General features: G+C 37.7%; 1 protein-coding gene across 13 annotated transcripts in view; it reads left to right on the top strand.

Annotated features, from left to right (window-relative positions):
* Positions 1 to 27409, top strand: part of CADPS2 (calcium dependent secretion activator 2) — a 364417-nt gene that overhangs the window by 228820 nt on the left and 108188 nt on the right. For all 13 annotated transcript variants that reach the window (XM_081957016.1, XM_081957023.1, XM_081957020.1 and 10 more), the window contains exons 14-17: positions 7502 to 7603; positions 12059 to 12122; positions 14070 to 14193; positions 27216 to 27319. In XM_081957016.1, coding sequence (XP_081813142.1) covers positions 7502 to 7603; positions 12059 to 12122; positions 14070 to 14193; positions 27216 to 27319 — 394 coding nt within the window. The remainder of the gene's footprint in view (positions 1 to 7501; positions 7604 to 12058; positions 12123 to 14069; positions 14194 to 27215; positions 27320 to 27409) is intronic.

The raw sequence follows: 27409 nt of genomic DNA, 5'->3' as shown, positions 1-27409 counted from the left end.
TGGATCATATTGGTTTCATACTGGTCTCTCACCCTCTGATCTGGCAGTCTCAGGACAGATTTTGTATAGCAAGTGAAAATAGATCAACTATTACAAATTCATAGCAGAAGTGTTTGTCTATAGTACCGGAAAAAAATTAGTAGCATGGTAGTACTTTTTTCAGCTAACCAATGTTCTCAGCCTTCCATCCGTCTGAGGTTGGGAAAATGAGAACCCAGATTGTTGGGGGCAATATGCTGACTCTCTAAACTGCTTAGAGAGGGTTGTTAAGCGCTGTGAAGCGGTATATAAGTCTAAGTGCTATTGCAATTAAAAAGAATATGTTTTCATGAGTTATAGTTTTTAATTGCATTGGTTAGTCAGTAGTACTTCTGTAGTACTTCATAGGCATGTCAACAATTTTGTATGACATGATAGATAGTGAGGTCTTCTATAGAACTGTAACAATTCTTCTAGGAGAGCCTGACAGATGGTGACATTCTTGGGGTTTACCTTTCTCACTTGTCATTATCAAGACCTCTGGCCTGTTTCCTGACAGATGCAGACATGCCCTAGCAAAGTTTAATATGACAAGGTTGTTTTCTTTATCACTGCAGAGTGCAATGTCTCCTGACAGTCAAATTAGGCAGGAAAATTCACCTGAATCTGAGGACGTTCCATTTGTCAGGGCTCTGAGATAAAGTGTCATGGCATTCAGGGTGAGGGAGAAAGAAGTTATTCAATCTTTCACATTACATTTATGAAAGTGTATGGTGACATGTCTGAGGTTTGCCCTATCTGATGTTACTGAACCCTTAACATTATTTTCAAAGAAATGTGACTTTCTCTCACCTGAGTGGTCACAAGTAAAAATGGTCTAAAAAGAAAGAAATAGCTATATGCCTTTCGATGCAACATTTTTTTTCATTACCAGAGGATAGAGTTTCTCATGCTTGATTCTTCACTGCCAAAATATTCACTTAGCACTTTACCTGCTTAAGCTGTCCTGACTTTTTTGGTGACAATACTATTAATATTATTCTAAACTGACTGCAAAGTTATAAATCTTATTTTAGTGACACAAACAAAAAAAGTAGGCATGTCATTGCATCAGGCCTGAGTCTCTGAGCTGTGAAAACCTTAAAATCTTATTTTAGGAGACAAACCTAGGTTCTGCTTCCTTTATCTTACTCCTTCATCTTTAATGCAAGGCTAATGCTACCAATGAAATTGGATGGGTTATTGTAAAGATTGCTGAGAGATAATATGTAAAAGGCTTATAACACTTGAAATGCACTCTAATAAAAGCCAAGGGTTGATACACCTAGCCACTGGTATATATCAAGTTTACGAGATGGAGGGAGAAGAAGGATCAAGTATCTTCTTCTCAAGCAAAGGAGTTAATTTGACTTATGAAGTTATGAGTTCAGGAAGGAGGTTTGTATTTTACCATAGTGCTCCTATCAATGATGACTGCACACCAAGGACTCAGAATGATGTGCAGCTTTGCCTAAGCCTGCAACATTATCTTCAAAGTGAGTTTTCACTTTTCCTGTAGGACAAACTTGCATTCATGGTGAAGTAAAGCTATTTTAGACTTTGAGACACCAATTAATTGCACTTTTTTATATATATTGGCTTTATAATACAAAAACTTTGTCCATGGCTTCTTGGAGAAATATACTGTTTCATTGTAGTAGAAGAGAGATATACCATCTTTAGCAATTTGTTGGGATGGTAGGTTGTTGTCAGGAGGGTTCCTTAAATTAATAATTTGTCATTCATTCAGAATGAGAAATAACAAACCAGTTAATAGGGAAAACATACTGTTCTACCTTTAAAACATGGTCTTTTTTTTCAAGAAAAGTAAATGCAGTAACAATGCCAATTTTATTTAATAAGTTTGTCTTACCTGAAATCTAATCAACTTTAGGTGGCTTGCAAAATTTACAAATAAACTACAGTAAGCATCAATGTTTTAATTAATTATAATTATGATTAATTACAACCCCCAGAGATGAGAGGGAGTCCTTTTGGCAGGCGGCAGTAGCAGCTTGGAACCTTCTCTGCTGGCTTGCCCATTACTTTCTGGGAAAGCCAACAGAGAAGATTGCAAATGGCAATCAAATGATCCCCATGCTCTTGGCAACTGGTCTAAGTGTGAGCAGGTTACCAAGCACCCCGATCGCTATCCCAAGACTGTGAAGGGTGGTAGTGCAATATTTTGCAACTGTGGGCAATTTCTGAGTCTGTTGTAATTCCAGACCATGGTTAAATGAAGTAAGTCAAGGACTGGCTATATATCTTTTATATTTCTTTTCTTATTCTTGTTTCTTCCTTACTTTATATTAGTGTCCGCTTTTATATTCTTCTTTAAAAGTTTAAATATTATCTGTGTCTATGTTTGGGTCTGTGTGTATAATGTATATGTATGCAGTTACATACAGGCTGTATATATAAAAGATACGTTGCATATCTTTGCAATGTTAAGCCCTTAGAAGCCATTCACAATCAAGGGGAGATTTTCAAGTCTTTTTAACGAGTTTTATTGAAAGGAAATATGGAATTATATTACAGAATCTTGAAAACTGAATCTATGTACTTTAGCAAATCATTATCAACAAGTTTCTTAGGTGTGTAGATTCTTTAATGCTCTTGCTAACTATCTCTTGTCACAGTGGGGAGGTTGCTACTCACTTCTCTGATGCTGGGAGAACATGCAGATGTTCTTATCCTGTAATATTTTACAAGCTGACATTCTCTTTGAAGACTAAGAATTCCATTACACACATTCCCACACACTACCACAGACCAATTCCTGAATCACTCCATGGTATTCTTGACATTGAAAGAGATGGTATGCTTCTTATTCATAAATAACCCTTTAAATTAAACAAACAAAATTTTATTTATATTATTGAATCATATAATTGGATGGGCCTTTGTACTCAACTTTTTGTTTCATGCTGAAAATCTGCTAGTATAACTATAGTTATAGTATATATCACAAAAATGTTATTTGCTTTTTCTGTATGCAAAGAATGTTTCTGTCGGGGATAGGCACTCTTATCCCCACTACCTGTAGTCCTTGACATAGAGCCATTCATTTAGTGACCGTTTGAAGTTACAATGGTACTGAAATGACAGATTTTCATACTTAAAACCGTTGCAGCATCCCCATGGTCACATGATTAAAATTTGGATGCTTGGCAACTGGCATGCAGTGGTTATAATGCAGTACTGCAGGCTAATTCTGCTAGCTGCCAGCAGTTCAGCAGTTCAATTCTCACGGGTTCAAGGCTGACTCAGCCTTCCATTCTTCCAAGGTCAGTAAAATAAGGACTCAGACTGTTGGGCGCAATATGCTGACTCTGTAAACCACTTAGACAGGGCTGTAAAGCACTGTGAAGTAGTATATAAGTCTAAATGCTATTACTATTTATGATGATTGCAGTGTCCTGGGGTCATGTGATTACCTTTTGCAATCTTCTGACAAGTAAAATCAATGAGGAAGCCAGATTCACTTAACAAAATGTTACTCATTTAACAGCAGTAGTGATTCACTTAACAACTGTGGCAAGAAAGTTCATAAAATAGAGCAAAACTCTTGCTTAGCAATGGACGTTTTGGGCTACCTGTATGTCATGAACTTGCAAACCAATCCAATGAACTATAGTCTGGCTACTCCAACATACAAGATAACAAGTTCCCATTGGTAGGACCTCATTTGCTCATGAAAGCTCCTTTTCCCTCCTCGTCCTTACTGAAAAATATGAGTGTTGGGGAGGGGGGGAGGAGGGGAAAATTGTCCTTGAAGCAAAAATCCAGAGCTGTGAGAGAAGGAAGAAGAAGAAGTTGCAATTTTTCATGCTCCATCATTGGCCATTTGAAGGAATGCTGCCTGGTTCAACAAGTAAAAAGACAAGAGGAGGAGCCAATGTTGCGATGAGACGACTTGCAATCTCAATGCTCTGAGATCGCTGTCAATACTTTTGCCGCTGGGTAGTCCAAATGGACCTAAACCATCCCGCAGAGACGGTGAACAGGAAGAATATGTCTTGCTGATCTTAGGGACATTGCAAAGTCCCTGATCGATCCAAGAGAAGTTCTTCAAGCCGGCGACAAAAAATCCAGCCATTAGTCTGATGAAGTCAGGGCAGCTCCAAAATGGAAGGATACGGAAAGAGAAAGTGTTTCCAGCTGGTGAGGAATTTTTACCGTTTTAAAAGAAACTGCCTATACAAAACTTTAAACTAATTTAAATTGGAGAACAGAAGAAATAAGCGGCAGAATTAAATTTGAAATGGTTTTGGACAGTGGGTTATCTTACTTTTTAAATGCTATCTTCATCGATGGAATTTATGCAAGCCTTTTAAAACAAATGGATTAAGTTCTCTTCTTCTATTTTTTTGTTTTATTATTCTTTGTAACCTATGGACTAAAATTCTCCTCTTTCATTACTGTGGGTGTTTTAACTCATTCAAGAATCAGACTTTTTTTTTAACTTGAAATACAAAAAAGAAACAAAAAGAAACAAAGAAGATTGCAACAATAACACTGCTACTCGGGGGCTGGAGGTTTGTGTATTGGAAACGAAACACTCTTACTTTTCTCACTGATTATCCTGGCTTGGCACTCCAAGGTCTCACTGCTTGTTTTTAGAGAGTGATAAGAAGAAAAGCATATGGATGTCCCTTTGAAGTATATCTTTAACCAGAGAAAGGTGAAAATAAAACGTTATTGTGAATCTATGCTTAATCTTGTTAAAATCTTCCAAGCTAGAGTAGCAGTGTTTGTTAGCTGGAGATAATAGTGCAATTTCAACAGCAGAAAGAAACTTTAAGTCTGCAAAAGATATTCTCAGAAATACAGAAATTATCAAACACATATGAGAGGATAGAGAAGAAGTTGGAAGACTTAGAGTATCTAACAGTAAAATATGATGAAGTTGGAGATGTTTATCAAATGGAAAAAGTGGTGGTTAAAATCCTAAAAATCGAAGAGGAAAATGAATATAAAGAAATTAAAATTGGTTTGTCCCTGAAAATGGAAAGAGTGGAATACTGAAAGAGGAATTAAATGGAGGGGAAACCTACCCCAGATGGCAAGATACAGAAGAAGAAAAAACAAAAGAATTTATGGATTTAAAGAGAGAAATTTTATTAGCAATATCATTGATAACACTACCAACAATCAAAGATAAGCTGATTAAGGAAACAGAAGAAGGGCATTGAAATAACATGAGAGATTTTATAAGCAAGGAGTTGCTAAGAGGAGTCCATACAAAGTTGATTAAGGAGATGATTAGAGGACTGACACCACAAATGGCAGAAGATATGTGTTTTGCTACTGGAAAAATACAGGTTGATAGATGGAAGAGTATAATTTAAAATTAGTTAAACTTAGTGAAAATTAGTGACAATAGATATAGTTAAATAAATAATTTATAATAATAATGTATACAATGTGTAGTGTTATGATAAGTAATAATTGGATATCAATATTGAATGGTAACCATGAAAGGAAGATTAGAAATCCTTTTGGATTATATATAAAGGTTAATAAAAAAGAACTAGGTTAGGTACAGTTAAGTCTTGATTATTAGGGGGAAATGTTATGATACAGGATATAGTTAAATAAAGGAGGCATAATGATAACAACGTATATACAGGTATGGGTACAACATAAGGAAATTGGATGTAAATTGTAAACAGTGATTTGGAAAGGAAGATTAGAAAACTTTGTTATTAAATATTATGGATGTTTAGCTAGAATAGGATATAGGGATTCAGTGTTATTGGAGGATTTTAGAAATAATAAATGAAATGCCAGTATGTGGTTATGTATTAAATCTTGGTATATTTTATGATGAAGGACGTTTAAACAATTATAGTCAAATGAAAATGGAGGTATGATGATGGTAACATGTATAAATATCTGAGTTAAAATACTTGAGTTAATATGAATTATGTTTGTTGACTGTGGAAGAGATGCACGAAAGCCTTTTTGTAACCAACTGATACACTTTCTACAGTATGTAAAGAAGGATGTGTTATGTTTGTTTTGAAAATAAAAAACAAAAAAATTTATTTAAAAAAACAAGTAAAAAGACAATGGTGAGAACATATGTACAGCAGCACAAAAATTAATTCAGAGGATTTGATGGGCACCAGTGATACCTGTACAGTGATACCTGTATAGAAATCGTCTCAATATAATTTAGGTCACTTCGGTTACAACTGGTGCTTTAAACCACGATTTCTTTCCTCAGGGTTTTGAATCACGGAACCTTGAAAGCCTGGATTCCTTCCTTCCCAGACATCATCTCATCTCATAAAAAACTCAGTTTTTTAAGTTTTATGTAATCAAAAATAAGAATACATGACCATTATAAATGCAAACCAAAAAATGAACTTTATTTACAAGAATATTTCTGAGTTCCACATTGACTGCCTTTGGCATTCTAAGGGGGGAGGGGGGGAGTGACCTCAGCCTAAAGCTTTATTTGGAAATGTGCTCACCTGCCGAAAAAAAGTCAAGGTCCAGGCAATCCTCAACTTACAACCACAACTGAGCCCAAAGTTTATGTTACTAAGTGAGACAGTTGTTAAGTGAATTTTGTTCCATTGTACAACCTTCCTTGCCACAGTGGCTTCCCCACTGACTTTGTCAGAAGATTGCAAATGTAATCACATGACCCCGGGACGACACTGCGACCTTTATAACTATGAGTCAATTGCCAAGCGTCCAAATTTTGACGCCATCACTATGGGGATGCTGCAAACAATACAAGTGTGAAATACAGTCATAAATAACTTTTTTCAGTGCCATTGCAACTTTGAATAGTCACTAAATGAACTGAGAACTACCTGGTGGTACACATCCTGGAGACCTGCAGGTAGTGGAAGAAAATAAATAAATAAATAAATAAGCCCACATTCACTACTACCTTTTTCTGACAGTACTCGTGATAAAGTCCAAAGTACCTATCTTGCTTTATGTTAAAGAATGTTTTCCTTTAGGTGTGATATAAACTGTAAAGAAACAAATGCAATATTTTCTAACTGTTGTTCTGTTTCTGGGATTTGCTGTGATCGTTGCTCTTCCCTGCTCATTTATCTATAAATTTATCTATAAATTGTAAACTGTTTGCTTTTCATGTTTGTAGATTTATTGCTTCTCTCACTTGAACAACTTTAACTGTATTCCTTTCCTGCATCTTGTGCAAAATTGCCAAATACCGTAATCAGTTTATTCAGTTCAACACTTCTATCATATTATTCCTGTTGAAGGGTTTTGTGACCAATATGTTAATTTGGCTTATGCTTTGTTCCATCATTTCTTTTGAAACTGGAAGTGTTGTATGCAACTATAACTAGTGCACTACAAGTGCTTTCTGAATCTCAGAATCAGTGAGTTAAGAAAAAATGAGTGTGTGTGTGTGTCTGTCTGTGTGTGTGTGTGTGATTATGCTTTTAAGAAATAAAATGTGAATACCTTTTTAAATCTTATCAATTTTCAGGCCTGATGGAATTGGGACTGTAACTGTTGAAGAGAAAGAAAGATTTGAAGATATTAAGAAGAGGCTTTCTTCCCTTCTAGAAAACCAGATAAGCCACTTCAGGTGAGTGTTTGCATTTTGTAAACTGGACATACATGAAGCTGCGAGAAAACAATGGAGCAGGAGTTAGGCATTAAAACCTGGTATGAGTGTTTTGAATATTCCGCTTTTATAAAGCAGTTGAGTCATTTTGCATACCACATCCCATGCCGATGATTTCTGACTATATGATATTTTTCCTACCTAACATTGCAAATCACATGTGAACTATGCTGATTTTGTGTTAAATTAGCACAAGTGGCATAGCTCTACAAATCACCCCTTATTAAGCAGTGCAGTTTCTTGTTTAATTATTATAGTGCTAATTTCTTTTAATGGAGAGGATTTTTTTTAATGCTTGGCTAGTTGGATTCTATCAATAAGTTCAGTGATGCAAATCACTTGGAGATCCTAAGGTCAATTAAGTCTTCTCTGTCTACCTCTCCTACTACCAACCCGTGTTTGGCCTCTTAACTATTAATAGCAGGACTCATGTCATAAAACCTGAAAAAGAATCCAGTGACATAAATTACAATAGCCAGTTCCACACTGCTGTTTGTAGAAAGAAAAATAAACACTAGCTTTTTTTAACAGCAATTTAGCAGTGGGATAAATTTGTTATCAAAAATCCATTTTCTAGAGAGGGAAAATATTCATTTTTTTCATTCCTCACCTTAAAATGGAGCCCTTTTTCCTTTATCCACTGTCCAACTTTCACATGATTTCCAAGGAGAACAAAAAGTCCAAACATTTTAGTGGCTTTGCTGAGAAATAGACAAGATGATGATAGTGGTTTGGTTTATTTGAAATGGGTTTCCAGCAAGGTAGACTTAATTATTCAAAAAAGGAAGTATCTGTCCTCAGAGGCAGATGTCAACAAAGAATGAGGAACTGACTCTAGAACCTGCCAAATAGAGTCTTTACATAGTTTGTCTTAATTGCTAGGATAAAATTTGTCTCCTCAAAATTTTGACCATTACAAGCATTCATCTGGAGCATAATCAAAGAGCTGCAGGATTAACTTGTCTAATATGTGGAGTGTGTTTGATATTCAACTATATTGTTGATAGAGAGAGCAAATAGTTAATATATTGTATTTATCACAGAAAAATATTTGCACATGTCACTTTTTCACAGACTAGTTGCCCTCATAAGAGCCAGCTTGGTGCAGTAGTTAAAAATATCCAATTAAAGACTGAGGGAACATGAATGCCAGTCCTCCCTTAGGCACTAAGCCAGTTAGATGACTTTGGACTAGTTATTCTCTCTCAACTACAGTATATAAAAAGAAGGCAACCACTTCTAGAAATGCTACCGTGGAAATTGTATGGATCTATCCAATCAACAGTCAAGACAGACTTAAAAGGATCATCCTTACCGACTCCCAAAAAATGCTGTGCCTCATGCTGGTTAGGAATTTTGTTTCAACTCTTTTGGAAGAGAGCAGATTGCCTTCTAGTAGAATTATCCTTGTGACTGGTCATGTCCACCATTGGTAACTGTTCTGTGAAATTTTCTAAATTCTAAATATAGACACTGGCCCCAAGTCTTGGGAGCAATTGTATTAGTGGATATGAGAGTAGGAGTCTTCTCAGATGACAAGAAACAAATAGAGAATATTAATTTATTTGTACCTCTTAATGTATTCCAAGCAGTGAGATGTAAATTTTGAGCAGCCAATTATGATACAAAGGAACCTGGTATCATTAGGGCTCTGTTGGTCATTTCATACCGAGAATTAAGTGCAATTCAAATATTTGCTTGATGTTTATTATACATTATCATTAATGTGGTTAAAAGGGTTGGACACTAACATTTTGTTTACTTAAAATGCAGATGTGGCTTTTTATTTTATTACAAATTTTAAAACAATTTACTTTTTAAAATCATCAAGAAATATTTCTAGAATTCCCATATATCTCAGATGATATTTGAATGAAGATAGATCCAGATACCATCCAAAACTAGAATCTCAGTCTCAGCAGGATTCAGCTTCTCTTTATTGTCATAGAATTTAACACCAGAGCAGGTTACTCGCTCTCATCATGCATTACATAATTCAGATGTAACATAGCACTATATGTTATTACCATGGGAGTAGATGTCCTGGTTCTAAACATAAAACGTGACCTTTGAGTCCTCGTTATAATGAATGTCCATTAGATGCAAATCTAAGTTGACATTTTAAAATGTTTGAATGTTTAATTATTTTTTATAGAGAAGCTATTTATGGAACTATGTATCTTAGGACCACTGTAAAAGAAAACTGCACATAATAACTAAATAGTTGTTTCAGGGTTTCATTATTTAGAATTATATGTGCTTCAACTGGTGCTTCATTTACTGACATGTTATAACAATATATTTATAAGAAGCCCTATGGGATAATTTGATTTGAAACTTAACTCTGTGATTATCAGCATTTCTTGATGCTTTTATCAATAAATAGGAATAAACATAGGAAAGTGCAGGTATTCTTGGATAATTTCTGGATTTGAGGTTGAAATTGCATTTCTTGTTTGCCTTGGAGTATATTTCACTGAATTAATTTGAAGACTACAAAATATATACACTGCTATTTGATGAAAGTTCTGCAGAATTGCAAATACAATGAGAATAAGAAAGAACAATCATATTCTGCTACTAGAGCTGCCAACACAAATTTGTCCAAATTTCATTTCAAAGTTTTCTAATAAATTTGCAAAGATGATTTCTAAATTATTTATCCTGCCTATTTGCAGTTGCAAAGTGATGCTGAAAGATGACATAAAGTAACAGCAATAAGCACAAACTTGGTAAATAAATTCTAAACAATAGAACATCTTTGTAGAAATAATTGATTCAGAAATTAGAAGAGCTCCTAAAATGATAACACATTTATTCTTTTAGAGGGGACTTCTGGTTATCAGTCACAAGTTGTATCTAAAGTTATTCAATTTGGTGATATCTAGGGTAGCCCACTAAAATCATGGCAAGGCTTTTATCTAATTTTTGGAAATTTCTATTCAGCAAAAATCCAAAAAAATTTGTGTAGCATTTGTTAAGGCTCTTATGGGAAAGAAGAGTGCAGGGATATTGTTTTCCATGGCCTATTTGTTATATAAGTCTGGATGGTACACTGTGTTGCTCATATATTCCGTATGTGCATGTGAGAGCTGGAATGTAACTAGATCAGTAATTAGAATTTATAACTATAACAGATATTTCTTTACCAGAATAGACAAAGCCTACAGTTAGAGAATCATATATTATCAACAAAAATCTTGAAGACCATGTACCTGGGAATGTGTGCAGACAGGCTAAAAGAGATGACCACAGGTTGACTGTCCCTTGGACAAAGAGTAGATAGAGAGTGATAGAAAAAGTGGGGCCAGAGTAAATACTTAATTCTATGTGTACCTTATTGCTTCAGAGGTGATCTGAGAGTCTGTGCTATTAGATATGAATCTTACACTGTAGGAATCAGAAAAAATATTTTCTGAAGACTTGCATATTTATACAAAATAAAATGGATTTATATCAGTGAAAACGAAAAGATGGAGCCCAATAGAACAAAAACAGGGAGTCCATTATATTCCAGATGGCCGGAACTATTATCTGCAACCAAAAGCAGCATGGCTTCTATTGAGAGAACCTGGAATTATCATCAATATCTCAAGGTCTACAAGATTATCTGGAGCACAGTGCTGAAACAGCATTAGATGAAGTTGTCAATGGCTTTTGGAAGGTTGAGATAGATGCAACCATTCTGTAGCTCAGGGGTGTCCAAACTTGGAAACTTTAAGACTTGTGGACTTCAACTCCCAGAATTCCCCAGCTGGGGAATTCTGGGAGTTGAAGTCCACAAGTTTTAAAGTTCCCAAGTTTGGACACCCCTGCTGTAGCTAAACAGGGTGATGCTGTAGCAGTGCTGGCCACGTCCTGGAGGCTTTTAAGAAATTGGATGTGAATTTCTTTTTTAAAAAAAGATAAAAAGCTAATACAAACTAATATAGAGTAACGGGGGAAAAGAAAAAAAAAAGAAATCAAAGAGAGAGCTTAATATTTAAGGAAGAAAAAAATAAAAATCACTTCCATATCTCCAATAATCTACTGATGATCATTAGCTTGATTTAGCTTGATACAACTGAATATTGTAAGGTAGTACTTTTTTTAAATAGCAAGTATCTAGTATCTTTTCCTATCTGTAGCAGCTGTTACAAATAATTGCTATCCAGTACATCTGTAGAGAAAAAGACTTTTATTTTAGTGGCAGCTCAGTTAAATCAGATACATAAATAGCTAAAGCCAGATCAAATAATAGCAAAATAAAAGTAAATACAAATTTAAAAATATGTGATTAGTATATTCAATAAGAAACATAGCTTCTAAAAATTTCCCTCTGTAAGGAAGATGGTGGATTAGGCATTAAATTATCTAGCAAAATCCATATAAGGTGGGCTTCTAATACGTAGGGGTTTTCTGTTTGTCTCTTTGAAGATATTGCTTTCCTTTCGGACGTCCTGAAGGAGCTTTGAAAGCTACACTTTCCTTGCTTGAGAGGGTAAGTCTATGAACTAAAACCAATCATTCATAGGCTAGTAACCTCCAGATACATTGGTCCGCCTCTGGAGGGCACCAGAATAGCCTATTTCTACTCCGATCTGTGCTGTTCACACTTAATTATTATTAGATTTTTATGCCAATGTTTAATAGCCATGGTCCTCTACAAATTAAAAAGTCCCAAATCACTTGTCTTTTTGCTATGATGAGCTGACACATCATCTCCTTCATAGCACTTGTAACATTTCAAACTGTGTCTATGAGTGTATGTGTGTACTGTGTTTCCCTGAAAATATGACCTACCCTGAAAGTTCTAGCGTGATTTTTTCACGTGCGCCCAATACAAGCCCTACTCCCAAATTAAACCCTAATTAAGACCCCGCCCACCACAGGGTGCAGGGGGTGGGGTGAGGTGAGGCGCACGGGTAAAAATAAAGCTACGGTGGGGATTTGGGGGGTGAAGCTGCCCTACTTACTAGGCCTTGCATACCACAACACCAGCCTTGCCTTGCAAGTCCACTTCTTCTGCAGCCCCTTGCCGCCGCTCGTGTGCATCGCATCCATCCTCTGTTTCGCCTTCAGAGGCCTTCTGGAAAGCCCTCTGCAGCCAAGAAACTAAATCCGAATTGACCCGCAAATCACCCCCAGCCATCAGAGCCCTCCGGAAAGCCCTCTGCAGCCAATAACAGAGCTCCAGATCAATCTAGAGCTCTATTATTGGCTGTAGAGGGCTTTTCCAAAGGCCCCTGATGGCAAAACGGAGGCCGGGGGCAATGTGTGTGAGTGGCAGCAAGTAGCCACAGAAGTAGTGGGCCAGCAGCAGGTTCCTGATGGGCGTGGCTGACAATGCTGCCACTGTGAAGTGAGTCAGTAATTAGACTCCCCCCAAAAGAAGCCCTACCCATTTTGGAGGGGTGGGGGGGTCAAAAGAAAATAAGACCAGGTCTTATTTTCAGGAAAACACAGTGTATGTGTGCATGCGCACACATGCAGTCACACACACACACACACACATCACACGCAGTGTCATGACATAGATGTGGGTTTTTTTAAAAAAAAAAATCTTAATGGGTTTTTAATGAGCCATGATGTTGGGTTTTAAAAGTATGAACGATAAATCCAACTCAGTCATTTATGACACACTGCTTTAAATACTTTCTGAAATAACCTCTAAAGAAAGAAAAATTCTTCGAAAACCTTAATGCTGGCAACTGTCTGCAAAGCTAAATTTGGTCTTAGGAAGCTTTGGTCCCAGTATGTCTTATACTCAGCTGTATTCCTTAGTAAACTCATCTTGTCAATCCCTGTCTATAAAATTGAGCTCTTAATTACCAATCTCACAGTGTTAATATGAGGTTAATATGCATTAGACTGTAGCTGCTGAGGAAATTTGCTACATTTGGTGAATCATTTGATTACTTCTGTTCAACTGCATTCTTGGTGGGATTGATCCCTGAAAACCCCTGGCAAGAATTAGAAGCCCTGGCTAAAATGTTCACTGTCCGCATATTTTTCTTGTGCTGCTTCTAGATACAGATCCTGTATTGAAAGGATACATGTAACTTTGGCTATAACACAAGAATTTACGCTTATGCACTCCTGTGGTATAAATGTCTTGACAAACTATTTTTCCTTAATTCAGCAATATGCAATTTAAAAAGAAAACTTGTTTTGCAATTTTGAAACCTAATGTATGTGAAACTGAGCATATGCTACTTACATTGTTTATAATTTTAGTCTTTTGTTTATAATTGTAGTCTTTCCTATAATATTTCAATGGTCTGACCTTAACATTATGACCTCAACAATGGTTTTAATGTAGCTTTTATCCATTAATAATTTCCTTTCTTTTCGATTTCTAATAGTTACAAAAGCTTCTAAAAAAGTGCCTTTTTCCTTTTCTGGGAAGATACCATATCTGACCCAAAACTGATTGTATTTGGCACAGGTCTTAATGAAAGATATTGCTACTCCCATACCAGCAGAAGAAGTGAAGAAAGTGGTTAGAAAATGTCTGGAGAAAGCAGCCTTGATCAATTACACTCGACTTACAGATTATGCCAAAATAGAAGGTTAGTACAGTGATCAGCTACTGTAGTGGCTGTAAAAGCAATTGGTGCCCATTCATTGCATACATTTTGTGAGCAGCCTTTTCTTTTTGCTGAGCAAAAGCTTGAACCACAGCAAGGGGAAATATCTCATTAAAATCTCAGCTGGTGAACTACTGAGCTTTTTCCTATTCATTGCTGTAATATGCCTCCTGGGACCATGCTTTGAATGAATGATCTTTGCTTTGTACTGAAGTTGTCCTTTGTCCTCTATTTTAAGTGTAGTTTTATGTTTCACTAAAGTGGCTCAAATCAGCCTGTTCTGGTAGACATTCTCTTTCCCAGTCTTGACATTTGAACTCAGTTGCTTCATACAGCAAGAAGTTCCTGTTTTCAAACTAAAATAATGTATTACTAATCCTTACTGAATTTTAACTTAATATTTTATTAATGGACAACTGATCATCTACATTGCCAAATTAATTCATGGCCCTTAGCTTGTGGAATGATAATACGTATAAAAGTAAAGAAAGACCCAAAGATTTATTCCAGGAACAGATAGATGGTTTCTGGAGTTATTACAAAGTTTCTCTTTTAGCCAGAAGTGACTACTTATAAGATCACCAAAGTGACTTCCCAGGGAAAGAAGGGGGATATCAGAGGCAAGATAAGTTGGACCCACCAATCAATGGGCAATCATTCATTCAGCAACTCTGCAGAAAATGCCATATATTCCCTTAAAGAGCAACGGCTGATATTAATTTATGAAGTAAATCAGCTCAGCTGGCAAAGATCTATGGAGTCCACACACTGTTGCATGATACAAAACTTTATTCAGCCCAACATTTGCATATGGAAATCAGTCTCAGATAGAGTTCAAAGGAAGCACTGCCAAATTACTCATAATTACATTGATAGGAAATCACTCTTGCAATACTATTGCATCAATATTCAACTTTCATTGAAGATTACCCGCTGGTTTGTATGTAATATTATCTAAAGGATAGTTTATACTTCTTTATACTCATTTGTAATTGTTTTGAAAAACAAACTGTAAATAGTTTATAATTTATGATGAACTAAATATCTAAATCTAAATTTAAATACTTGAGTCTATGAAGCTGATTTATCAAATCAATCCAAATCGAAATAAGTCAACAGTCAATAACTTGTTATTAGGTAGATCAATTTTCTCAACTAGGCATTATGGTTGAATATACCATCTGATACACCTGAAAAGTACCAGGTTGGTAATAAAGTCTTATCATGGGCTTTTTCCAGGAATTTTACTCTGGAATATTCTGAATATAAAGCATTGTATGTACTTGTCAGTGGTAGCAGTAATATCATGAGTTTTTTATAATTTTGTTTAAGGAATATTGTAGAAACTTCACGTTTATATACAATATATCTTGGTGTAAGTGAAATTGCAATCATGAATAATATTTTAAAAATCAGGGAAAAGGAATACACACAGTATATATGACCGTTTGTTTTAACTTATTTTTCTCATTCTTAAAGATCACTGGCAAACATGGGTTAACCAATCTCCTCACTGATTAGTCCAAAAAAGCCATCTCATCGCTATAGCAACCAGTATTATATCATGGGAATAACAACATGGAGGCACCTTAGTAACCAGTTTATCATAATTAATTAAGATATCATGTTGTGTTTAAATGAAGGAGGATGTATGTAGATCTTTTGGAAAATGAGAAAGTTACCTTTTCACCTTCAGCAAGCATCCAATGCATGCTTACAGCAGGGGTTCTTGCTGTTCAATTATCTTGAGTTTTTAACAAGCTTGTTTGGAATAATTGGTGTAAAAATAGAAAGTTTCTAGAAGAAGTCACCAAAGCTGGGCTGAAAGTCAGCAAAGTAGTCTTGGCATATAAATCACTGCTTACAGGTGAAAGAAATATATCTTTATATCTTTTAAAACATTCTGAAAATATAAGAAATAATCTTCCTCACAAAAAGTGTGACCAAGAACCTTTTAAAGTTCCAACTGAATTATCATCAGCAATAGCATTTTTTCTCTGCAGTTGAACACATATATTTAATTAAATAGCAATTCATAAGTCATAAGTCTTGTTTTATGAAGCTCACAAATCCTACCTTTGTCTGAAATTAAGCATGTCTGGATCCAGGCAATTCCTGGGTAGAGGAAAATGCCTTCTTGTTTCCCTTGGAACAAAGAGAAAAATGTGTTATTGCAGTAAGTAAGGATTTTATATTGATGTTGCCATAAAAATTAATGGTATTATTGTTATGGAGCCATCTCCATAGCATCTCTTGGATGAGGCAGAAGCTGTGAGAAAGCAACCATAAAGGTATGATCCGTACTATGCCAATCACACTACAGTGGTCACAGGAAGTAGGGAATGATCGCTTTCGTAAATCGTAATAGGAGTTCCAATAGAACAGAAATCACTAGCAACGCTGGGCTGGTACAGAATAGGGTCATTTTTATGGGCCACTTGAATAAATAAAGAGACTTTGAACTAGAAAAATTGATATGGCATGGCATGGCATGGCATGATATGTAGTTTATGATGTATGGTGATGGTATAGTATGGTTCTTGCAATCATTGCTTTAGCTAAAAGAATCCAAGAAGCAACATTAGAAAGAAATGTTTTTCTGTTGTCAGAAAAAAAATATTCAATAGTATTTTAACAGTAATGGCCTTATATTGATTAGTTGACTATTTCATATGTAATGCTAATTAAATAGAAAATAAAGCCACAAGCAGCATGTGTTATTTCTTCTATTCTTGGTGATTCCATCAAATTTCAGTCCTCTTGATTAAGGGGATAACGTATCACCTTGTTTGCTGTACAAATTTTCTCTTTTCAAAATGATGCATTTACTGATAAATATTTTTCTTCTCAAGTAAACAATAAGAACTTAATGCTTTATAATGCTTATAAAGAAATAAGCTCAACTTTTGTGTTTCTTTCCCCAACCTTTCCTTATAAGAAAGCTATAAAATGAAAGGATCCAGGTGACTGTTGTGTTAATTGTATGCATGTACATATTCAAGTGTGAATTCTGCAATTTAGTGCAATTTTATCTCTGTATATTTATTTTGGTGTGTATTAATGTGTGTGTGTGTTCATTGTAAGCATCACCAGGTTATCTACATACATTTTTTCTCTCAACCCCCCCCCCCCAAAATTTAAGGTTTCCTAATTAGTTTTGCATCTAAATCAGTGGTGGGTTTCAAAAAAATTTGGAACCTACTCTGTGGGTGTGGCCTGCTTTGTGGGAGTGGCTTGAAGGCCATGTGACCGGTTAGGAGTGGCTTGCCAGCCATGTGACCGGGTGGGAGTGGCTTGCTGGCCATGTGACCGAGTGGGAGTGGGATGTTAGAAGATGAACATCCCAAATGAAGTTAGAAAGGCTGGGTCCCAAACCGAGCTGGCTTAACTGGGATAGGGGAAATAGGGGGTAGAGCTTCACCAAGGACCCTCCTCTCCTTTCCCCTCCTGAGATCGCTGCCTTTCCCCAAAAAAGCAGAGGGCATCAGTATTTAGAGGGAGTGTCTCCCAACTTCCCGCCTTTGTGTGTCACTCTTTCTCTCTCTCTCTTCTTCCCCCCGTTTCTCTCCCCCCTTTCCTTCCACCTCCTTTTCCTCTGCACGGTTCCCCCCAGTTTTTCACACTGAGCCATTGGGGGAGGGCAGAGGGAGAGATAGAGATGGATTGAGGGGCGCAAAGAGATGGGGGCGTCCCATTTTGAGAAGCCTCCCTTCGCAAAAGATCGCTGAGAAGAAGAAAGGGAGGCTTCCCCACCCCACTCAGTGCTGTTTTCGATGGGAGGCTTCCCCCCCTCTCAGAGCTGTTTCCCTTCGCAAAAGATCACTGAGAGGAGGAAAGGGAGGATTCCCCACCCCACTCAGCGCTGTTTTCGATGGGAGGCTTTTCCCCCTCTCAGAGCTGTTTCCCTTCGCAAAAGATCGCTGAGAGGAGGAAAGGGAGGATTCCCCACCCCACTCAGCGCTGTTTTTGATGGGAGGCTTTTCCCCCTCTCAGAGCTGTTTCCCTTTGCAAAAGATCACTGAGAGGAGGAAAGGGAGGATTCCCCACCCCACTCGCTCAGATTCGGACAGGCTTGGACTCTGACTGGGTAGATTCAGGCGAGCTGACGGGGATGAATCTTGAAGAGACAATCTGGCATGGGTTTGACCCTGTGACCCCCGAAGGAATGGACAGGGTTATGGGGAGACTCAGTGCTGCCACTTGTGTGCTGGACCCGTGTCCCTCTTGGTTAGTTTCGGCTTCCCAGGAGGTGACACGAGGCTGGCTCCAGGCGATTACCAATGCACTCTCACAGGGAGGGACTCCTCCGGGTGCCGTCCACCAAGCAATGCCAACGGGCGGCGCCTAGGAGTAGAGCCTTCTCTGTGATGCGCCCAACCCTCTGGAATGACCTCCCCCCCCGACATCAGAACTACCACCGACTTCCGCTCCTTCCGACAAAAACTAAAGACTCACCTGTTTCGATTAGCCGGCCTGGCCCACTCATAGTTTTATCTTACCTCCTGGCAGATATTTTAATTGGGGAATTTCATGGGTAATTATTTTAAATTCAATTTTTGGGGGTATTTTTAGGGGTTGTTTTTAAATACTGCTTTTAATGCTTTACTTGAAGGTACAGTTTTATATAGCCTCCTCCATTTATGTATTTATGTATTTATTTATATGCATCCTATCTGTGTTTTAGCCTGACTGTACACCGCCCCGAGTCCCTTTTGGGAGAGGGGGCGGTCTAGAAATACGAAATAAAGTAAAGTAAAGTAAAGCTTCATTGAGAGAGGGGTTCTTTCCCACCGCCTTGAAGGAGGCGGTGGTGAGGCCCCTCCTTAAGAAGCCTTCCCTGGACACAGCTTCTTTATCCAACTATCGTCCGGTCTCCAACCCTCGCTTTGTAGCAAAGGTTGTCGAGAGTGTGGTAGCACGTCAGCTTCCCCAGTACCTGGAGGAAGCTGTCTACCTGGATCCGTTTCAGTCGGGTTTCAGGCCCGGGTACAGCACGGAGACGGCATTGGTCGCGTTGGTCGATGATCTCTGGCGGGCCTGGGACAGGGACTGCTTTTCTGTCCTGGTCCTATTAGACCTCTCGGCGGCTTTCGATACCATCGACCATGGTATCCTACTGCGACGACTCAGGGGGTTGGGAGTGGGGGGCACTGTTTTACGGTGGTTCTCCTACCTGTCGGATCGGTCGCAGTTTGTGTTGACTGGAGGGCAGAGATCGACCCCCAGGCGCGTCACTTGTGGGGTGCCCCAGGGGTCGGTTCTCTCACCCCTCCTGTTCAACATATACATGAAACCGCTGGGCGAGATCATCCGTGGTTTTGGGGTACGGTATCATCAATATGCTGATGATACCCAACTTTTCATCTTTACCCCAAACCACCCAAATGATGCCCTCGACGTGATGTCCCGATGCCTGGAGGCTGTGCGGATCTGGATGGGGAGGAACAGGCTCAAGCTCAATCCCTCCAAGACTGAGTAGCTGTGGTTTCTGTCATCTCGATTTGTACATCTTGTTCCATCTTTGACAATAGGGGGAGAAATTTTAGCCCCCTCAGAGAAGGCTCACAATCTGGGAGTCCTCCTGGATACGTGGCTTAGTTTAGAAGAACACCTGACGGCCGTGACCAGGGGAGCCTTTTACCAGGTTTGCCTGGTACATCAGTTGCGCCCCTTCCTGGATAGGGATGCTCTGTGCACTGTCACTCATGCCCTCGTCCTTTCTCGCCTGGACTACTGCAATGCTCTCTACATGGGGCTGCCCTTGAAGAGCACCCAGAGGCTTCAGCTAGTCCAGAATACGGCCGCGTGGGTTGTCATGGGGGTACCTAGGTGCTCCCATGTTACACCCCTTTTAGACAGCCTGCACTGGTTGCCGGTTGTTTTCCGGGTGCGATTCAAGGTATTAATTATGACATTTAAAGCGTTCCATGGCTTAGGCCCAGGATACCTGCGAGACCACCTACTGCCACCAGTAGTCTCCCACCGTCCAGTACAATCCCACAGAGTTGGCCTCCTCAGGTTGCCGTCGGCCAGACAGTGTCGGCTGGTGACCCACAGGGGGAGAGCCTTCTCTGTGGGAGCGCCTTCCCTCTGGAATGAGCTGCCCCCGGAGCTTCGCATAATCCCTGACCTCTGGTCCTTCCGACGCGCCCTAAAAAGTTGGCTTTTCCAACAAGCCGGCCTGGCCTGTTAATTTTAACTCATTTTTTAAATGTATTGTCCTATAAATTTGGTTTTTTTTTATATGTATTTAATTTCTTTTTAACTTTTGGGATGTGTGTTTTTTAATGTTGTGCGCCACCCTGAGTCCTTTGGGAGAAGGGCGGCATATAAATCCAATAAAAACAAAACAAACCACTCAGCGCTGTTTTCGATGGATAGGCGTGCGGCTTGGTTTAACAATGGAGCGGCTTCTGGACGGGGAGGGCGAGCGAGCGAGTGAGTGACAGGGGCGGGGCAGGAACATACTTCCGGGTTCATTGACCAACCGGCTCGCCCGAACCGGGGCAGACCAGCAGAAACCCACCACTGATCTAAATGTGTATATTTGCAAACAACTGGACCTATCTGAGCAAATTGTCAAAGATCAGAATCACAACTGAATCTATAAAAACTGATACAGTAACATTGATGAGCTAAATATGGGATAGCTTATCTGAATCACCCCAGAATTGTTTAACATCACCATCAGTTCAACATTGTTCAGCAGATCAACATCACTCATGTTATTCTTAGTTGTTTTGTAGAGCTAGTGACAATAGTTTAAACCTTGTCGCTATCCAGTGCTTATTGGAATGAATACCTGCAATAATAACATGGTTTTCTGCAGCCTTTAATCATATGTAAAAAATAGGCACTCCATGAAAGGAAAATAGGAGCACCTCTGATTCAAAAATGTTTAAAGAAATAGAGATGTATAAAGAATATTAAAGGAAAAGGGCAAAAATTTGTTCTGGATATGATGTAACTTCTTCTGTTCGCATTATTTCTGTTTTCTTTTCTTTTTAAAGGTGCTAATGATATATTTCCAATCTTTGATATGACTCATTGTTACAAGTTAACACATAGGAGTTAGAGGATTGTTCTGAAACAAAACATATTGTTGTATATTAATGTTTCAAGTTTTATATAGATATGTGGTTGTTTCTTAAGAGGACATAATAAATCTAGTTCTACTGTATATATTGAACGAATGAAATAAACTGGATTGAGGCCTTCATTAGCTGCTTCTTCCTCACAATCTGCTGCACTGGACACCTGAGGCTCGAACTTTTCCAAATCAGAAAAGATCATAACAGTTACTTCTTTTATATCTTTGGGATATAAAACCCAAACTTTTTCCCAATTGGATCTGTCCATTTTATATATGTAGTTATGTAGAAGGGAGTCACTTCACGTCCATTCAATGACAAATTGCTATCTTCAAGAACCTTACAGTCAGGTTAATTGTTTCTCTATCCTGCTATCATAATAGCTATCAAAAACTGTTTCCAACAGACCTTGGAGGTAGGAATGTTGTGGATTTCTTCTTCCTGAAATCTGAATGGTAGAGCTTTATTCTTCTTTGGTGCTGTTTTATATTCTTTTGATATTTGAGAATCCTTAGTTTTTTAAAAAAAAAAAACCTTATATAAATATGGTATATAATTGCTGTCAGTCAGTTTCAACTGGAGCTGTATATATGATAGAAAGACAGAATTCAATTTTTCAGAAATATGTTGTGTCTAATTTTGTACCATGTAGAAGATGTGTCAGCTTTTGTTTGCATGGTGAGTCATTGTTTAACCAACGTTTAACCTAACATGCATACATATACAGAATTTAAACTTATCCTTAAAGAATTATCAGAGAACTCTTGTTCTTGACAAGATAGAGCAGGTCCATATTAAGGCTGTTAATAGATTTGGCATAAATATCTACCTGTTATATTCTTGGACAATGAAATAGAATATAGAAAGAGATCTATATCAGTTTATTTTTAAGGACTGAAGTACCTCTTGAAATCTCTGCAGCTGGATATTTTCTTCAGAGATACTTTCTTAATAATATAACTCATTAAACACTTATTAAATTCTTTTATGTTTCCTGGTATCTATTACATGAAGTGAAATTCTTATATTTCTCAAGCAACTATAAATCTATCCCAGACTTACCAATTGATGATAACTAGAAGTATTGGACTAAAACTCCCAGCAATATAATATGTGGGGAATTCTGGAAAGGTGAGTTAATCCAGTGTCAGTTTACAAAGTAAATCATAATAGTTACATACCGGTACAAAGAATATATGTATTTTTAACATATATTCTTTGTATGTAACTATATACTTTGCAGAGTAACTGTTGATAAGCCAGTTAAGATAAAAAAGAAAAATGCAATTGCATTTACATCTACTGATTGGGCATTACATTTGCTTACACATATATTGTGATTTTGCTTCAGACATGAATTAACTACAATAAATATTTTAGGGAATGGATAATTTGTTTATTTTGTTATTTTTTGTTTGTTTTAGAAACCATAGATTTTCTTGGTTGTTTTTCAGATCTGTTTGAAAACTGTTAAAAAAATGAAAGCATTATGGGTTTTTTTTCAATTAAAACTATTTTGTAATAGTATTTTCTATAGAGCATGATTTTTGAAAGTGATTTTCTTCTAAGTTGGCATGTTTATGTCTTTTTTTTCTAATTGACACAATTTTATAAGTATTTATAGTTGTATGCATTTTATAAACTGCACATTATGTTACAAGAGTATGAAAAATAGAGACAAGTAAACAAGCAAATGTTTTTCCAGAAGAATCACAATGGACTCAGTAATTTTTAAAAAACAAAGTAGCTGATTGAAACTATTGAAAACTAACAATTTCTTCATTCCTAGAAATGAATTGAGCCAAATTTTAGTTTTTCAGCTGTTCACAGCTGTTCACTCTCCTATTGCCACAGTATGATTTGTTAATAAAAAATAATAGGAGGAATTGGAAAAATCATATGCTAAGTTGATTGATGTGTGTCAAGTGAATAATGTTTTGGAAGTCTCAGTATTTGTCTATCCACATATGCCTCTTATAGTAGGTTCTTTTCAATGTCTTGCTACACTAATATGTACATACAATGCTGGCATAATGGGCTGGTGTTTCTTTTCGTTTTTGTGTGTGGACTCTTGGTGCTGCCGCGGAGTACTGTAAATGACAAGAGTCTCAGCAAAGAGGAGGGTTGCCTTGGTGATGTTCCTGAGGTTAAGGTCACTTTCCATTTTCAAAGGCAGCCAAGGTGGTGATGTGATAGCTTTGAGTGATATTTGTGGGAGTGGTGCAAAGGGAGCTGCTGACAGGGTTGCGCTCCTGGTTCTTCTCTCCAGGAAAGGCAGGGCTTCTGTAACAAGATATTTTTTTTGTTCTTTTCAAAGCATCTTGATCCTAGTGAAATTAAATTCCAAGTTTAGACTCTGTTTGCTTTTAATCGTATAGGAACGTGATCTATATTTTTTTTTCTACTTTTCTACTTCCCTCTAATGCTATATATTAATTTCCTTGGAAATAAACAACTCAAGTAAGAAAATCTTGCATAGGTTCCTATAATGAATTGATATAATCAGAGGTTATTAGTAGCTCCATGAATGGGATCACCTGAATAATACATGGTTTCTGAAATAGAAACTGCTACCATTTACAGAATCCTTGGTGAATTCCCACAGAATGTCTCCAAACGGAGATTTTAATAGCCTGCTTATTGCTTGATGAATCTTGCTTTGTTTCAGCAATTTTTTACTAATTAAAAAAAACCACATAACCAAGTGTATTTGAAGAAAATAAGGGCACTACAAGCATTTGCAATAGAGCCAAATATGTTTAGCTCGGAGGCAGGATGAGGGTGAAGGTTACTTCTCCAAACGGTTTGGATTCCGAACATTTCATTTCCAGCTTAGGTAACATCTTCAGCAGAGTTTAGGGGATGTCAGTGTTCTTCTGCTTATAAGGGCTTCAGGTGTGGGTGTGTCGAGTGAGGGTCTTGTGATGGGTCAAGTATGAGTCATCAGTGAGAGTCTTGTGATGGGGATTTTGCACCAGGCGACATCATCATTGGGAGGTGAAGTGCTGTTTGGAGGAGACTTGTGTGGGTTGCTTGAGGGTTGGTGCGGTCTCTGGTTGGCTGTGCAGTTGATTTGAGAGGTTGGTAGGCTGGTTGTAGGTCAATGTGTCTGTTGATGGAATCGCTTGTGGAGTGCTTCGATGAATTCACGAGCATGGTGGGTGGTAAGGTGATCGGTGATTTTTCTGTTGCTCCAATTGAACTGCTGTTTGATGTCAGTGCTGTTTGGTGTTGCTTTGGGTAGAGATTAAGGATTTAGGATCGTGGTGTTTGACTGCCAGCTGGTGTTCATGGATCCTAGTTTTTAATTGACATGAAGCTGTCCCACGTAGAATTGCTTGCAATGGTTACAGTGGATTTTGTAGATTACATTGTTTCTTTCATCCTGCTATAGCTTGTCTTTAGTTCTGGATAATTCCTGGTGGATTGTGGCTGTGGGTTTGTGGACTATTGCTATTGGAGAAATCTGGCTGTCATTTCCAATATCTCTTTTGTATAGAATTAGTTTTTGCATGGTGACTGGCTGTGTGGTTTGTTGTGGTTTGGGTGCAGTGTGTTGGAGTTTTTGGGATAACCATTATAGAGAAAGACATCAAGCAGCCATTTCACTTCTGCTTTTCTTAGTATTGGGAAGGGGGATTTCCAGTGTGTCCTGGCCCTTCTGAAGAGGGTCTGGACCCAGTTTCTTTCGTGTGTGGTAGGATAGTTGCTTACAAAGCTGAGGATCTGGTCCATGTGTTGTTTTGCAGTAGACTTCGGTTTCCAGTTCTCTGTTGTCTAGTCCACTTATGTTGATGTCAAGGAATGGGAGTCTTTTGTCTATTTCCTCTTTGCTTGTGAATTTGATCCCAGGGAATATGTTATTGAGTGGGTAGTGTGTTTCTTCAATTTGGGAGTGTTTGATGATGGTGAAGATGTCATTGATGTAGCATGTAAAGAATTTTGGTTGGATGGTGGGTAGAGCTATAGATGTATCTCTATAGATCTTATTGTTTTAGATATCAGTTTATGGGAGTAATCACTAGTTTTTAGTAAGAGCATGACCTAGATAATAAGCAACAAAAGATCTTGGAAGATTAACCAGAATATGTGCATATTATATTGCATGTATATGCATATTTATAAATTAACCATTTGCACATATCTCATAGACTACAGATTGTCCTCATTTCATGACCACAAATGGAACCAACAACTTGATCATTAAACCACATGGTCACTAAGTGAAACATTGCGCTTATTATTTTACTTCAGCTTTCCTTTGCTCTACAAGGCTACAGAGGTCATAAATGCAAAGATTGGTCGTAAAGTTACTTTTTATCACTCCCATAACTGTGAACTAAGTGAGGATTACCTGTAGATACATTACATACAACATGTGAAAATGTCTTCAGTTTGGAAGCAGTCCTTAATTTATGCCCATAACTGAGCCTGGATGTATGGTTATCAGTCATGCAGGATGTTTATTGGTTATGATCATGCTCAGTTTTATGACCTTTTGGGGGGGGGGCAGTCATAAAGCAAATGCCATGACCATTAAGTGAATGCCACAGCCATTAAGCAAACCTATTGTCTCTTCTAGGACATGTAACCATGAGTTGCTGAAAACAGCTGTAAATGTGGACTGGTTGCCAAGTGCCCATAATGTGATCACATGACTGTTGGAACTTTGAATCCAGGTCATAAGTATCGTTTTAGGAGTCCACTGTAACTGAACAGTCATTAAGCAACCAATCATATATCAAGGACTATCTGTACAGAAATAACAAAACTAAATGTAATTTATTTTAAGCATAATCTTTTTTCTGTACTTCCTCAACATTACTATTTTTCCTTGTTTTTGGGGTGGGGATAAACTTTCTTGTATCTGTATATGAACATACATATATAAATATATAGATAAATGTGGTTATATTAGATATAGATAGATGATACAAATATAGATGATATAGATATAGCTTAGGCTCAGTGGCTAAGATGCTGAGCTTGTCGATCAGAAAGGTCGGCAGTTCGAATCCCTAGTGCCGCATAACGGAGTGAGCGCCCATTACTTGCCAACCTAGCAGTTCGAAAGCATGTAAAAATGCAAGTTAAAAAATAGGAACCACTTTTGGTGGGAAAGTAACAACACTCTGTGTGCCTTTGGCGTTTAGTCATGCCGGCCACAGGAGCACGGAGACATCTTCGGACAGTGCTGGCTCTTCGGCTTTAGAACAGAGACGAGCACTGCCCCTAGAGTCGGGAATGACTAGCACATATGTGGGAGGGGAACCTTTACCTTTAGATATAGATTATATATAGATATGTTTATCCTATTTTATATCTTTCAAGCTATGCTTATTTTCCTTTTTCAGAAAATGGAAGCCCATTTTTTCCTTTTTTAAAATATTTTGGTGGAGGAACTTTTATTTTCAAGCATGGTCTCATTGTGATGCATCTTAGAAAACCATTAGTAGTCCTGATCTCTGCTTAACATTAGTCTTACTTTTACATTGTGCATAACTGGAACACAACTGCCTGAAAAGCAAGCATTTTGCATATTGAGCGCACTTCTACTTCCAGTGTAAATAATGTTAGCAGCCATTGTATGATGAAGAAATAAACAAGCCAGTAGCTTCTGCTTTCTTTGCAGAGATGACCTTGGAAATGATTAGAATTTACTTATTCCAGAAGTTGAGCATCTGATGTGCCAGTGCAGTTTCAGCTCTAGTTAAATTGGAAAGTGCTTCTGTGCCCTCTTATTTCATAGCAGATTAAATATTTTATGTATTTTACAATTTGCATTAAAAGCATCCCTGAAGTGTTAGATGTCAATCTCTTGAAATAGTTTAGCTGTGTGTCATCTGGAATGTTTCCCATACCAGCCTCTCCTACTTACAATCATTCTGGTTTGTGTGTTCCTTTTCACTACAGAGACGCTGAACTTGGCATCTCCTTCTGTAAAACTGGAAGAGGTTATTCATTTAGCAGAGCTCTGCATTGAGGTCCTGCAGCAGAATGAAGAACATCATTCAGAGGTGAGGATAACCGTATTAGCTGCACAATAATGCTTTAATAACCACCCTGCACTGCCTTGGTGTGAAGCAGTTCTGTCAAAAAACATTACA

Source organism: Natrix helvetica (assembly GCF_964273705.1).
Source record: "Natrix helvetica genome assembly, chromosome: 6".
In the NCBI taxonomy this organism is placed as follows: domain Eukaryota; kingdom Metazoa; phylum Chordata; class Lepidosauria; order Squamata; family Natricidae; genus Natrix; species Natrix helvetica.
Note: the sequence above shows the minus strand (reverse complement) of the source record. Positions and strands in the feature narration are given on the sequence as shown.